Source organism: Natator depressus, chromosome 5 (genome assembly GCF_965152275.1).
Source record: "Natator depressus isolate rNatDep1 chromosome 5, rNatDep2.hap1, whole genome shotgun sequence".
Lineage (NCBI taxonomy): Eukaryota > Metazoa > Chordata > Testudines > Cheloniidae > Natator > Natator depressus.
In genome coordinates this window covers 26,720,748-26,736,407 of record NC_134238.1, presented here as the reverse complement: position 1 = coordinate 26,736,407, position 15,660 = coordinate 26,720,748, and the positions used below count along the sequence as shown (strand labels likewise).

At 41.5% G+C, this 15,660-nt stretch overlaps 1 protein-coding gene across 1 annotated transcript in view; it reads right to left on the bottom strand.

Annotated features, from left to right (window-relative positions):
- The window catches only part of EGFLAM (EGF like, fibronectin type III and laminin G domains), a 127,588-nt gene that overhangs the window by 25,873 nt on the left and 86,055 nt on the right, over positions 1-15,660 (bottom strand). Inside the window, exons 12-16 of the mRNA XM_074952493.1 lie at positions 15,414-15,558; positions 13,183-13,372; positions 5,523-5,648; positions 4,676-4,919; positions 1,080-1,191 (exon numbers count right to left, since the gene is read on the bottom strand). Coding sequence (XP_074808594.1) covers positions 1,080-1,191; positions 4,676-4,919; positions 5,523-5,648; positions 13,183-13,372; positions 15,414-15,558 — 817 coding nt within the window. The remainder of the gene's footprint in view (positions 1-1,079; positions 1,192-4,675; positions 4,920-5,522; positions 5,649-13,182; positions 13,373-15,413; positions 15,559-15,660) is intronic.

Here is a 15,660-nt window from a genome sequence, read left to right as displayed (position 1 = left end):
CATACAATATGTTACTCACTGAAAGATGTTTTTAGCTTATTAGGAATTACTTGTTGCCACAGGTGTTTCCTATAATAAGGATGTAGTTAGAAACGTCTTTAGCTTATTGATAAAATAAGCTAAAATGCCATAAAAAGATAAATAAATTACAGATATATTTAGCTCATTGATTAGGTATGCTGAAATACCATAAAAGGAATGCCTCAGATAAATCAGTTATGGGAAAGGAATTACTTTTTCTCTTGAACAAGTATATAAGGAGGAGAGTTTTTGGAAATTAGTTAGGGATAAATCAAGCTGCAGCCACTTCTCCAGTCTCCAACTCAGCTTGGTAACAATAGCCTTTATTTCTGTATTGTGCTGTACAGATTTTTAACTAACAATCTTTAATAAATAAATAATAATTAAGCTGATTATTTAACTAAAACACAATAGACTGGTAAAAAAATTTTCCATTGAACCTGTTGAGGGAAAACTGGATTTCCAATTTAATGAAATTTTGCATGAAAAGTGTCTGCTTTCCATATAAAAATGCTAGTTTGCCTGAAAACCTGAAGACTTTTTTGCTGAAAACTTGGGTTTTCAGATTTTCAATGAAAAGTCGAATATTTCTGCATGAAGAAAATAAACAAGCCATTTTTCAACCTGCTTAAGTCTCAGTTTATTTGGAGAAAAAGCTTTTCTGACTGTAAATTCTAACTCTTGTGCTTAGAGGTGCTAGTGGTTGAAAAATGCACATGCTGGTGTTTTGTAATAGGTACAACTATGACCGATAAATTGAAGAAGAGGAAGAAATGAACCTCATGTATGAAACAAGAAATGTAGGTCAAAGCACAAACACCTGGGTCAAGGCAGAAGAGAGGTGCTGCCAGTTATGTCCTGGGCTCCTCTCCTTCCCAACTCAAAGCTAAAGAAGAGGCTGCCCCATATATGTGCTTCAATAAACTCTTATAGGCTTCAGAGATCAGGGACTGTGGCTTATCTGAAGATCTCATTTTTGTTAATGTTTAGATGAGAAGTTAGGTCATTTTATGAACAAATTGCTTTATATATGAGAATATACATTATATGCTTCTTACCTCTGCCATTCCTTCCACTGGCTTTTGTTTATCAACCTGCAAAATACCATTCTTCGCCGTGCGAGACACTCTGAGTTCATGCCACTGGCCCAGAACGACAGGTTCTTCACTCCTGTTTAAACCAAAAACCACAAACATAAAAACCCATAAGAAGTCTATACGTGCATTTTTTTGATACTTTCAAACATTTTTCTTTACCAACTAGCCTTTTGAAGATAATGTCCATGACCCTTCCTTCAACAGAAACAAATTACTGAGTATCTTTACCTATTAGCACTAAATAAAAGAAAGGGGAAAAATATGACTGCACAAAAGCTCGATGTATATGAGGTGCAACAGAAGGCACCATTTCTAAACACTGGCAGTGAAGGAATATGTGTCAGTGTTCCCATATTAAACTAAAAGCATTTTAGTTTTATTTGTAAAAGAAACCACTTTAAGCAACCAGTGAACATTTAACTATCTGAGAGCTAAAATTTCTATTCAATTTCTGCAGTTATTTAGATTTAAATACATGAGGAAAAAGTCTCAGCTATACATCTCCCAACTCCCAATGACTGAAGCTGGCGTTACAGAAATTTACCTAAGGCAGAAGTTCCCCAAAGCCTTTGTCGCCTTATGAGACAGAAACATTTTGTGTTTGCTTATCCATTCAATTCGGATAAGCTCTTTTGATGCAGGCCATCCCAGTGATCCTTTTTTTTTTTTAAATAAACTGAATGTTGTACATTATGGGCTGTAACCAAAATATGATCCTAATTGTGTAATGAGATTCTGAATAAGAACCATAATCTCCAATTGTTATGCCAAGTGACCACCAGTCTCGCAGGAAACATTTTAAAACTGTTCAGATAATCTTTATTAACCCAGCACTAATCTGGGACAGAAAAACAGTCTGCAGAGTGGATAGAAACCACGTCCCCACAGATGTTACAATTAATGAAGTCCTATAGACATTCCCTTTACTTTGAAATGTCATTTTTACTACTTTAGGTTAAAGCAGTTCAAATCCAAATCATATCTCGAAGCCTTTTGTACGCATTTCTGCCAATCTTCTTCTGACACCAAACCCTCCAAAAAGCATCACCAAGCAATGTCATTCATTCTTTGTCCTTTTCTTGTTTAGTGACAATTAGGGTTTAATCACATTGGATAAATCACTGGGTAATAGGGTTTAATGCCTTGGATAAATCAATATGTAATAAAGAAACCAGATGAGTCTGACTACTTAATAAGATGCTATACATATATTCTCTGTCCTTTGCAGAACAAGTTATCATCATGCCAACCCTCCTGCTTTTGTAAACTGTAATTTTAATTAGGGATGGGTGAACCTTGCAGAGCTTGAGATCTTCAGAACTGTAAGTTTATTTTTTGGATTCACAGAGTTTGCAAAACTAGTACAAGTTTGTCAACCCTTTTTAATACAATTTAAACCCTTTTTTCCTCAAGGATGAGTTGGTTTTTTTAATTGTTTTTCTAGTTATATTGAATCCTTGGCTATGTGCTAGGGATAGACTCACTTCCCCTCATTTCTAGGTTCCTGATCCTGCATTAAGATCCAGGAATGTGAATATCTGTGCCCACATGAAGTCTCATGGGCACAGTGGATCCTGGTACAGGATAGGCTGTCATAGTGGTAGCCTGTACCTAATCGTCTATTCAATTTTTTTGTCTCCTCCTTTTACAGCCTCTATTGCTATGTGCCTGCATTCTGCTTCTTTGCTCACCATGTTGCCTAAGCAAGCACAAAACTCAGTCACCTTCAAGATGAATGTTTAAACTCTCATCATCAAAGTGGCAACGAGCTCATCTATCCTTAATTATAATGATAACATTCACATCCAGCTCATTTCAGCATGGTGCAATGGCCAAGGTAGCCAGGAGACACGAGTCATATTCCCAGCTTTGGCACTGACTGCATGTGTGACTTTGGGCAAGTCACCTATGAACTCTGTGAGCCTATTTCACCATCAGCAAAATGTGTATAATGCTCCTTACCTCGTCTTTGAGATCTGTGGAAGAATAGTGCTGTCCAAGACTTAAGTATTGCATGAAGAACTGCCAGTGATTCCTACATGTAGTTTGCCTAACACTTGCCATTATAAAAGATTCTTGAAACCATTTTTTTAGATGCTCTAACACTTGCACACGTGCATTTATGATACAGTCTTTAATTACATGATCACATGCTATATTTTTCACAGGACTTGATTCTTGATCCCCATCCATCAAGGTTGTATAGTGAATCTGTATAATTGAGATACTAATGCTCTCCTACTTTGTGTTGGAGAGATATTCATTGTTTGTGTGGCACTCAGATACTATAATGATGAGTGCTCAAGGAAGTACCGTGATGAAATGAGTAATTCTATATTTGTTACAGGCTTTGGATGGTGTGCTTACTGAATAAATCATGTTTAACTCATCATCAGTAATCATGTTTATTGAACAGCTGCCTGTTCCCTATGTCCTGTCCATTCTGTGCACTGAATGAGGGAGGAATCCCTTGGAAAAAAAAGTAACAGGTGATCATATAATCAAAGACTATTAAAACTGAATACACACAAGGCAGCAGAACTAAGGTAGCATGGACAACCTAAATTCCTACTTTGAGTGCTTCACTTTGTAACCTGCAAACCTTTTAACACAGTTATTTGTATGTTATTACTCTTTGTTAGTACTCTGTATTGTATGAGTGCATAGCTTTGATTGTTTTCAAGTAAGCTTACCATCAGGTTGACCAATTTTCCTTTTTTCAGCAATTAATAACAACTTGTATTTTTCCTCAATCTATTTGAAATCCAAATATTAGTTTCTTTCTCCCTCTCTGTTTTTTTTAAATGTAAAAAAACGAATTCCACTCTCATATACACATGTACAACTCCTGATGGGAAGTGCATCCATCTATCTGAGTTAGAATTTGGCCCAAAGTGTTTTTAAGCAGTAAAAATGGTATTTGGGGAAAAATCATAATTTCTTTCAATATGTGTCTCTAATATGGATTACATATTGAAGATAGAGACTGAAAGATGTTATCTGAATGTATGTACTCAAGCCCTCCCAGAGTGAAAATCAGTATATTTCACAGCCTCCAGTATGACCATCATTTCTTATGAACACAGGAAACATACAATATATAATGGCCACAGGCAATATACTATGTTACTCACATCTTTGCATACATTATTGCCACATATTAGGCTATTGTTAACGATGACTGTAAAATATCTAGTTTCATTATATATTATTCCTTAATTTCTTGTGATAATATTAGTGAGGCAAGGAGGTGAATATTTTTAAAGTATTTTCCCTATATGGATAAGAATAACATCTGCAGTTGCAGGGTAGGATGAAATGATAAATGCTATCAATGCTTATGTCAGCTTCAGACCACCGGACAAGAAAAAATACCCGTGTTATAGTATTGCAGTTAGACACACGGCTTCTATGCCTTCTCTAGAAGTACCCGTCACTGGATTTTGTTGGAGAGTGAATATATACCTACACAAACCAGTAGCCTCTCCAGCATGGCTATTCCTTTCCCATATCTTCATCGTGGCATTGTTTGAAAAACAATTACAACTAATATTTACCTGATAATGGCTGTTCCTGAACCACAATCAAACCTGAACTCCACATAGCTGCCCACCATGTTAATAGACAGGAAGTCCTTGCTGTCTGTGTCATAGCTGTACAAGAGGACCCCATTCTCTGAATCTGGACGAAATGTCATCTCAAACTCCATGAATGAAAGGTAGTTCTGTGGTTCCAAAGGCCAGGATGTTGTAGCAAATGACCTCAACGACTCATTGAACTGAGGTATGGCCAGGATAAATGCTGGAATTCCAGAAAAAACAAGTAGGTCAGCTTGGGCTCTAAGGTAAGAAATTGACTAACTCCCTAACCAATTTCAGACAGCTTTCTTCATTATGCATTTAAATCTACTGTCACACTAGAAGCCCTGCCATTCCTTCTGCAGCTCTCAGGCACACAGGATAAACATGCTGCTGAACTTCCTTCCTCAGACAGCCCAGCTCTATTGGTCAGGCACAGAGAAACATCAGGAACACGGCCCTGTTTTCTCCCAAGCCCTTAGAATGGCTTTCCCAGCAGGCAGTGTGAAGAAGGAGTGGTCCCCGTGCTCTGAAGTGCACAAGGACTGCAACCGTTCCCCTATCCACGCCAAAGGGAGCGTGGAGTCTCACCTGCTTATCCATGCAAGATGCACTCTAGCCCATAAAAATAAACAACATAACATGCACACAAGGCATCTATCACCATCTTATCAGCATATGCCTGTGCTTTTTAGGAGAAGGAACAAATCAGGGCTGTTTTCTGACAGTTCAATGACATCCAAAGTGATCTTATCCTATTGAGAAAGTGTATTGAACACAGACTAACACGTAAGTCAGAAATAAAACACATCTGGTGTCCTCTCACCTTCTTCACAATGCCGACCTTTAAATCCAAGAGGGCAAAGGCACACGTATGAATCAGCTTGGCTTGCAGTGCAGGTGCCGCTGTTAATACAGGAAGCCTCATCGCAGATTCCACTGCTGCATTCACCTAAACTCAGAGCCAGAATGTCATACCATACCAGTTAATCCAAGAGGATTTAGCAGGCTGCTTGCTTGTTGTTACAAACAAATGCAATTTGCTTTCTCAAGTAAACAGAATTCTCTCTCAGTGTGCAAAACTACAAAGCAGATTTTAGGGTAAGTGCTTGATTTCAGCAATGATTTTACACTGCATCATAAAGATGCTTTAAAAATGGTAGAAATGAGAACTAACCAAATAACTCACAAGATATTTTTTACAGTATAACCATTTGCCAGATGAGTGGGTTTTGCCTACCTTCAGTAGCATCTTTGTTGTTCTCACGAATGTGTATTTCAGAACCTCCATGTGTCACCCGATTGTTTACATTACAAACATGCTGATTTGTTTAACCTCAATTATCTTAAGTGCTGCTTTGTTCATTCAAAGTTTGGGGACAGTATGGTAAGTGCTGAATGTATTAAGCAGCACCATCTAAGCTTATTAACCAGCATGTAGTTGTTAACTGTTCTGTCTGCACTGCAGGGGATCCATATTACCAACATATGGGCTTTCTAATCACCATTTCCACCACGCTGGCATATGATGTCTACAGCACAGAAAGGTGCCCTGAGGTAACAATATCGAAACTGTCATAGAAGGACGGATTTTTTTGTATTTCCTTCTCAGTCAGTGATACATGTGTTTAATAGTCAAAAGTGTATGAAGTACCAGTTAACTCAGATATTTTTCTTTATTTTAAATTGTATTATTGTTTATTTAAATAATTTCCCCCCTAGTCTACAGGAATAAATTGCAAATATTAGTTAACAAGGCCCAGATCAACACGTGCGCCATGTGTGAGTACATCGCTTATGTTTCTGCAGTGTTTTAAAGGGGTAAAGTCCTACAAAGTGGTGACGGAGAATAAATTTACACTTGAATACCTTCAAACATACTCCTGGAGGTGGGGTATGTATATTGAGGGAGCTTCAAGTGAGTATTTTCAGAGCGATTGACCTCAGATTACAGGTTGGATCACTCAGACATTAAACATGCACAAGGATGAGTAGTTTTCAGAGTAGCAGCCGTATTAGTCTGTATTCACAAAAAGAAAAGGAGTACTAGTGGCACCTTAGAGACTTAGTGGCCAGTGTACACGGCAGAGGGGCATTGCTGGCACATGATGACATATATCACATTGGTAGATGTGCAGGTGAATGAGCCCCTGATGGAGTGGCTAAACCAGACAGTCTCTAAGCAAAAGAATAAATGGACACAAATCTGACATCAGGAATCATAACATTCAAAAACCAGTAGGAGAACACTTCAACCTCTCTGGCCACTCAGTAAAAGATTTAAGGGTGGTAATTTTGCAACAGAAAAGCTTCAAAAACAGACTCCAATGAAAAACTGCTGAGCTTGAATTAATATGCAAACTAGATACCATTAACTTGGGTTTGAATAGAGACTGGAAGTGGCTGGGTCATTACACATATTGAATCTATTTCCCTATGTTAAGTATCCTCACACTTTCTTGTCAACTGTCTAAATGGGCCATCTTGATTATCACTACAAAAGTTTTTTTCTCCTGCTGATAATAGCTCATCTTAACTAATTAGCCTCTTACAGTTTGTATGGCAACTTCCACCTTCTCTGTATATATATCTATATATCTATATCTTCTTACTATATGTTCCATTCTATGCATCCAATGAAGTGGGCTGTAGCCCACGAAAGCTTGTGCTCAAATAAATTTGTTAGTCTCTAAGGTGTCACAAGTACTCCTGTTCTTTTTAAGGGTGAGTAGGAAACAGTCAGAACTGACAAGCAGGGAGCGGTTGTGAGGTGACTGAGCAAAGTTTGGCAAACCTGCTATTGACAAGAGGAACCCTTTTTTTAAAAAGGAAGAGGCGCATCAGGCAGAAATATTTAATCTACTGCACAGGGCAGTGTAAAACCTCAGTGGGGTCCTGGCATCAGTACAGTTCAAACTCAGAGTTTCATTTCCTATCTTACATTCATTCAATGTGTAAAGAACAGCAGGGAAAGAACTTCTGTAGAGATTTAACACATGATAAACTTCAATTCAGCCAGTCATTTCTACCAGAGTTGATTAATTGTTTTGTCCTGTTACATGAACAAGAAGACCACTATGCTATACAACCTGGAATATAACCTTTGGACCACAAAGTCACAGAAGTTAGAGATGGAAAAAGATCTATTAGGTCATTTGGTCCCTCTCCCCGACAGTGCAGAATTGTTCCTTATTGTATATTTATACGTGTTTCGTCAAGCCTAGTTTTTAATGTACCAAGTGGTGGCCTGATTACACTATTCATAGCACAAAGCATGAGGTACCCAACCAGAGGACCACAGGTTAAAGACAGAACCCATGTGGACACATCTTCTCCTCAGGGACAGGGTGAATTCCACTTCCAGGTGAAGAGAGACAATTACCCTAAAAAATGCCTCCCCTGCCAGCCAGCTGTGTGAGCAGCTGTTCTTGCAATGCTAATTATTCCCCTTCCTCTCTCACAAACAGCTGTCAACCATGGTAAAGTGGGGGCTGGATAGGAGTGGGGATCCTGCAGTACTGTTTTTCATCTGAGTATAATCCACTATTGTGGGTTTAAACAACACTTGCACACACAGAGCACCTATACTTTGAGGCTCTCACCCCACTTATCACTAATAATCACAGCAGCACTATGACGGAAATGAATAGTACAAGGCCTATTTTATAAATGGGGAAACTGAGGCAACCAGTGAATGGCAAAGTCACAGATGGAACCCAGAAGTCATGGGTTCCAGTATGATTCTCTAACTGCTAGATTCTACTTTTTTTCCTTAATCATAAGGCTATGAGTTTTCTAATAGACTATGAAGTCATCTGCAAATATGTATGATGTAGCAGTGTAGCGCTTCCAGAGTGTTCACTCTCAAGGCTTGTCTACGCTTACTGCACTGGGGGTTAGGACAATACAATTGTTTCACTCAGGGGTCTGGATTTTCCACACCCTTGAGCAACATAGTTATACCGACATCAGTTTGTAGTGCGGACCAAGGCTCAGTGATCTGTGCACCTGGATGCAGATGTTTTTCAGACGAACATATTTCTGAGATGGGATGAAATCCTGGCCCCAGTGAAATCAATGGTAAAGCTCGCATTGATTTCAAAACGTTTCACCCAAAGGATTCCACCCAGGGGGAATTCCAAATTACATGTCAGCTCTCTATGAGTTTGTGACCTCGGGGAAACTGCTAGTAAAACATCAGGTTTTATGAAGGCCTGCTGTGCCTCTGGGTAATTCTCCCATGCAGACAGTGAGCAGAGTCTGCATTGCCTCCCTCCTACATGAGACTGTCCCAGACAGCATACGCACTGCTTCCTTCCCCTCATGGCTTCCACTGGGGCAGGAGAACATTGAAACTGTGACTGGAGGCCACACTAGGGAATGAAAGTTTCACTGCTTTCTCCTTTGGCTGCCCTGGCCAGATTCTTCTGGGTACTGCTCCCAGGGGACTTTGCATTACCAGGGGGCCCTGAGTTATGCCAGCAGAATCTAACCCATCACCCTCATGTCGCTAAAGAGGGACAAGTTGTGTGACAATTTACACCAACCTTCACGAGTTGCCCAGATTGTCAGCTCTACGGGGCAGGGACCATCTTTTTGTGCTTACACATTGGGGCCTGTTCCCGATGGGGACCCTTATGCTCTACCACAATACAAACAGCAGGTTGTGATAAATCCAAAGGAGTGAAAAAAAGAAGTCCAGCAGCACACCGAGGCAAGAAAGGCCAGATCGACTGAATTCACTTACCAAGCTTCATAAAGAAAAATCCAATAATCTAATAAACAGACCTCTCAAAACAGATGTCAGCAACTGATGACCTCTTCCTATCCCATCTGTTCACTGATCAACTGATCAGCATCATTATCACCATGGAATATTTAAGGCCTCAACACAAAGAGCCAAACTAAATATGGCCAGTACGGTCCCGTCCCTATTTCAACAATACACTAATGAATCTGTGCTTTCATGAATTATTAACAGAGGACTACATTTAAATGTCTGGCTTTGACATCTGTGGGACTGGCCCTGGAAAGTGCTTCTGGAAATCCCTGCTTGGGAGGAGAGCACCAGTACTGTATTAGGAGGGTGCTGCAGGTTACCAGAGAGACATATGGGCAGAGACGTAAGTAGAAACCTACACAACACAACACCCATCTGTACTATGTTTATTGTAGTGGTGGTCATTGCTGTTAGTTTTGCACTTTCATGAGCAGAAAATTTAAGCAAAATCTTTGAGATAAAGGACAATACATTTTTTTAAATTAATGGTAGAAGTTCCAGACTGACACGTTCTCAGTGATTAAGGTGAAGAGACTGCTTCTGTTCCAGCCAGAGCATTCTCAGTTTCTAAGGAGACCATCCACAAATCCTGCATCTTGGCTGGGGGTTAGACTAGATGACCCTTGTGGTACCTTCTAACCCTATGGCTCTATGATCCTGCTGTCCAAACAACCCCCCAAGTGACATTGAGGTATTCCATTTTTCAGTTCAGTATTGATGAGTACACTGAAAAGTCAACCTTCCCCTCCTGCATCTCATGCCTACATGAAATCCCAGGCCTGGGTCCCTCATAGTGGCAGAAGAGAAAGAAGGGAGCTTCAGCAGGAATATGCAGTACTAAAGGTGTTTGCCCTTCCTCCTTTGCCAGCACTTTGATTTACAGTTCTATGTGAGATTCATAATCTCACCAGTAGGACTGATTTATACACAGGACAGGCCTCTCTTTTCTTTTTTTCCATTTTGTGGTCCCTGATTTATACCCAATATAAGCAGAATAGAATGGAAGGTCAGTTACCAGAAAAGCTAATAGACTTGAATCGCTAATTCCAGTTTATATTATGTACAGTTTTAAGTCATTTTCTATACTGTTTGCAAAGCTTCCATGGTACATGGTACACAGCAAGCTCTGCAATTGTGAGGAGCAATGTAACACACAGTATGGTTCTATCTTTCGGCTTCAGGTCACACATGGAAAAATCCAGCATTTATTTTAGTTGATGTTGATTGTTAATGCAACAGTGTGTGGAGGGCACATGGCTGGGAATGACTAGCTGGGACCCAAGAGGCAATAGAGATTAGGGATCAGGGAACCTTAGAAAGGTTTTAAGCTGTTTTCCATAGATTCTCACTCTATCATGAAATTACTCTCTCTGCTTCCAAAACCCTATTTTTTTCAGTGTCCGGTTCCTGGGTCACTCTGTTCCTTTCTTATACAGCACAGAGTCTGGTCATCTTATCCAGAGAATACAGAGCAGTTGTTAGTAAGTTGCACACTGATCACTGCCCTACTGGGATTTTGACTGCAAAACTACAAAAGAGAAGAAAGATGACTTCGTGCCTAAAGCACAGGACAGTCAGGACGTATGGGTTCTATTCCTGCTTTTGCCACTGACTCACTGTGTGACCTTGGGCAAATCAATCGTTCTGTTCAGATTGTAAGTGTTACAGACATGTCAATTTCCTGCAATATTTTTGGGAGACTTTACTGAATTAGATTTACATAGCTTTGGGGAGCATTGTATTATAAAGGCAAAATTGATGTATCATTGTGGGGAAGGGATAGCTTAGTGGTTTGAGCAATGGCCTGCTAAACCCAGGATTGTGAGTTCAGTCCTTGAGGGGGCCATTTAGGGATCTGGGGCAAAAATAAGGGATGGTACTTGGTCCGGCTGTGAAGGCAGGGGTCTGGACTGGACTCAACTCAATGACCTTTCAAGGTCCCTTCCAGTTCTATGAGATACGTACACCTCTACCCTGATATAACATAGTCCGTGGGAGACAAAAAATCTCACCACGTTTCCCCCCGAACTCACCAGCGGCGGGAAGTGGAGCAACGTGGCCCCAGCCTGCTCCACTTTCCTTGCCCCGGCCCCAGCCGTGTCGCTGGCGGAGGAGGGTGGGGGGGGAGTCCTGCACTCACCTGCAGCGGGAAGTGGAGTGCTGTGGCTGGGAGCTGGCAGAGTGCCGCGGGCTGGGGCCAGGCTGCTCCGCTTCCGCTGCTGCTGGTGAGTGCGGGGGGGATCCCTTCCCCCAAGTCCCCTCTCCCGAGCGACACGTCTGGAGCCGGGGCGAGGGAAGCAGAGCGGGCTGCTTCCGGCCCCCCCCGCTAATCCCCTGGGCCACTCTGGGACTGCGGGGCCCCCAAAAGTTCCCCACCCACAGCTCCTGCCTCCCAGACCCTGGGCGGGGGGAGCCCCTGACCATCCCCGAGACCCTCTGCCCCTTATCCAACCCCTAGGCCCCGTCTTGGCCCAGCACCCTTAACATGCTGCTCAGAGCGTTTTATGCGAACCCATGTTATATCGGGTCACGTTATATTGGGGTAGAGGTGTATATCTTCATATTATAATGTATGTAAGTTCTCTAGATGGAAGATGTGTAACACCTATGTAAGTGTTATGAGCATCAAAGGACTACTTTAAACAGTGTGCCACACGAGAAGGAACTTTGGGACAAAGATATATTGTTTCCCTAGGAAGTACATGGGGAAGAGGGGAATACAGATTCCCACCTCTGCACCCAATTTTTTGCAGCTGTGCCCTGAAGATATAACTATTGTCTGGTTGATAACCTATTCATGGTCTCTGCAAATCAAGGATGCAGTCTGCATAAAGGAAAAGCTAACCTGTGCATAAGGGTTCTTGTTCTGAGCAAAAAGCTGTTATGAATTTGTGATAACAGAAGAACCCCTTGGTGGGATTTGAAGCACTGAATCCTATCAGAATCCTTATTGGAATTGGGGGTGATCTCTGGTAATTTTCCCAGGGGATGCTCAACCCCCGCTCAGCCCCAGGCCCTGCCCCCACTCCACACCTTTCCCCAAGGTTCCACCCCACCCCACCTCTCCCTGGCCCCGCTCCACCCCTGCCCCTCCTCTTCCCCAATTCTTTCCGCCCCCTCCCCCAAGTGCGCCCCATCCCTGCTCCTCCCCGCCCCTCCCAGCACCTCCTGCACCCGCTGAACAGCTGTTCCGTGGTGTGCAGGAGGCACTGGGAGGGAGGGCAAGGAGTTGATCAGAGGGGCTGGCAGCCCCGGACATGACTAGCGGACCCCCTGGAGCTGGACATGATTCATGGACCCCCTGGAGTACACTTGCGGACCCCCAGGGATCTGCTGACCCCAGTTTGAGTACTGCTGGGCTAGCGTACTGGGTCCTCATTTGGGGAGAAGAGTCCTTTATCATGCCAAGAAATTCTGTCATGGATCTGAAATTCACCCATGGAAACTTTCCCTGGGGCAATTACTAATGATGCACCCAGGCCAACAGTCAGCATGGTTTGTTGAGCGCTTGTCTTCACTGAGTGTTTGAAATACAAACTCAAAATCCTTTACAGAGTCTAGAGAAACACTATACAAAATATACAGACCTAACCCCCACTCTCCACAACCAAACTCTGAACACAACTGTTTCATTTTTCAATTGGTAGAAAATAACGCTATTGTTCTTGTTTAACATTGATAAAGGACCCCATAACATTGCACTTACCTACGTCAGCACCGCTTAAAGCCTTCCCTAGTGGCCAGGGTCTCATATCAACTATCTTCCCATTGACAATGAGTGACTGAACGCAGCCCTGAAAGCCACGGTTGGTTCCTGCTGCTCTGATCAACCAGTATGTACTAGGAGCACCACCAAGATAGAAAGGAGTCCGGAAGGTAATTTTACTATATTGGCCCTACAAGGTAAAACAAAGCTGTTTAACTATTTTAAATAACACGTTATATTCTATGATAGACTAATGAAGGCAAGGTAATTAAGCCATACACTCATGAACAGTTTTTTTCCCCTCAATGAAGAAAAAGATGCCTTTGAGGAAAACTACGTTGTCCATTAGTAATTCTCTCCCACTCATTCCTCCTCCTAAAATATCAGTACCCTAAACATTTACTTTGCCTATTTCTTATCTTGGGATGCTTTGAATCTACTAATGTAAACAAAATTAACGAATCATTTGATTATGAGGGCATGTCTGTCCTTCCTTTGTGCTTCCCAGTATAAGTTGTTGTCCTATGTTTGTGTTTTCATTTGTTTTCATTTGTAGGCTCTGTGGGGTCCAAAGTAACTTAATATTTGTGTCGTGGACAGCACTGAGCAAAGTGTGAGCATTAAATAAATAAATAATAATAAATTAAGCCCTATGTTAACAGGACACATTTCAGTGGAATTATACCCATTTATGCCAGGGCTAAATTTATTCTACATCTTTTGATTTCTTTAGGCCAGGACTCAACTTAAAGTTTTACCGGCATATCTATGTCGGAAAGGCGTGTCTTTTTTTTTGGATGTCATAGTTTTGTCAGTCAGAGCCCTACTGCAGATGCAGTTATGCCAGGATAAGGTGCTTTACACCAGTACATCTTATTTTGGTTCCCCTATCAGAATAAATTATACTGGCATAAGCACTTGTATAACCAGTATAATTGTGCTACACTTAGGCAGAGGGTTCACTGCTTTAACTATGCCAGCATAGTTAAAGTGCACAACTTTTAAGTTTAGCCAGTGCCTTTGGGTGTTTTATTTTAAATACTATCTTTAGAGTTTGTAAATAAATGTCTAAAGCCAAATCTAGTGATATAACCTCTAGAGCCAAATCAAAACCATTTCATTTTCAGGGGTGGCGGAGGAGGCTAGTAGTGGTTGCCCTGGGGGTAGTAGAAGTAACAGGAGCTGAGTTATTGGCAGTTATCCACTAATTATTTTTCTTCTGTTCTCTCCTCAGGTAACAGGGGATCAAGTCAAGGTATCTTCGTTTATAATATTTATCTTGGCTGTGCCACATGAAATCATTGGAGTTAAAAGAGGCCTCACTCAGGGCAGATTCTGGCACTGTGTCTCTAACTGCATAACAACTGTTCATAGCCTATTATTACTTTTATTTTTCTTTGTTTTTCTTTTCAGTTCATTCTTAGATATTTTAGTATTTTCCTTTTACAGTGAACCAGTGTTTCTACAGTTTTCCACCATCTCTATTTTTAATTTTTATTTAATGAAAATATTATTGAGCTCTTTTGTCTTTGAAGCCCTTGTGTCATTATACATGCGCATTTGTATATGTCTCTGGGGCTCTGTCTGCACTACGGGTGCTACATAGTTATGGTGCTGCAGCTGTGTCATGGTAGTGCTATAGCACAGACTCTTCCGATAGTGACGGAAGGAGTTATTCTGTCACTGTAGGTAATCCACTTCTCCAAGCTAGCAGTAGCTAAGAATTCTTCCATCAACCTCGTTGCATCAACACTGGTGGTTAATTGGCTTATCTATGGTGCTCAGAGTGGGAATTTTTCACACAACTGAGCACTGTGGCTATGTCAACCTAACTTTTAAGGATAGACCAGGCCTGGGGGGGTGTGGTGTGATGTGTGCATGCGTGAGAGAGAGAGGTATTTTTTTAATCTGGACTAGGCAGCAGTCGGGAGCAGATATGGGAGGCAAGGCAAGGAATTGGGGAGAACAACAGTATGCTCTGCTAGATATTGGAAAGGAGAACACATCTGGGGCTAGGGATGGTGGCTGGAGGATTGCTGGACAATGGGAAAGTGCAGTGAGGAAACCAAGCCTTTTTAAATATTCAAATTGATTCTCGTTCATGCAACTGTCCCATCCCTAATAAAGACACACACATTTAATCTGATCTATTGCAACACACTCCCTGTTAGGAAGAAATGCCGTCAGTCTGCAGAGAACCAAGGCTGAACATTAGGAACATGATTACTTACCTGAGATTTACCTGTGACTGGTGTGTCATTATCCAGCCGGAGCCAGCCATTCAGCCCATCTCTGAACACAGTGACACTGTGCCAGTTGCCCAGTTTGATTTTGCTTTCACTCATAATGACTGCAACTCCAGTCCCACAATTGAACCTGCAAGAGACAGACAAGGAGCACAAAAGTGACAATTTTTCATTAAACAACCAACCTGTCATAAATATAAAGGGAAGGGTAAACCCCTTTAAAATCCCTCCT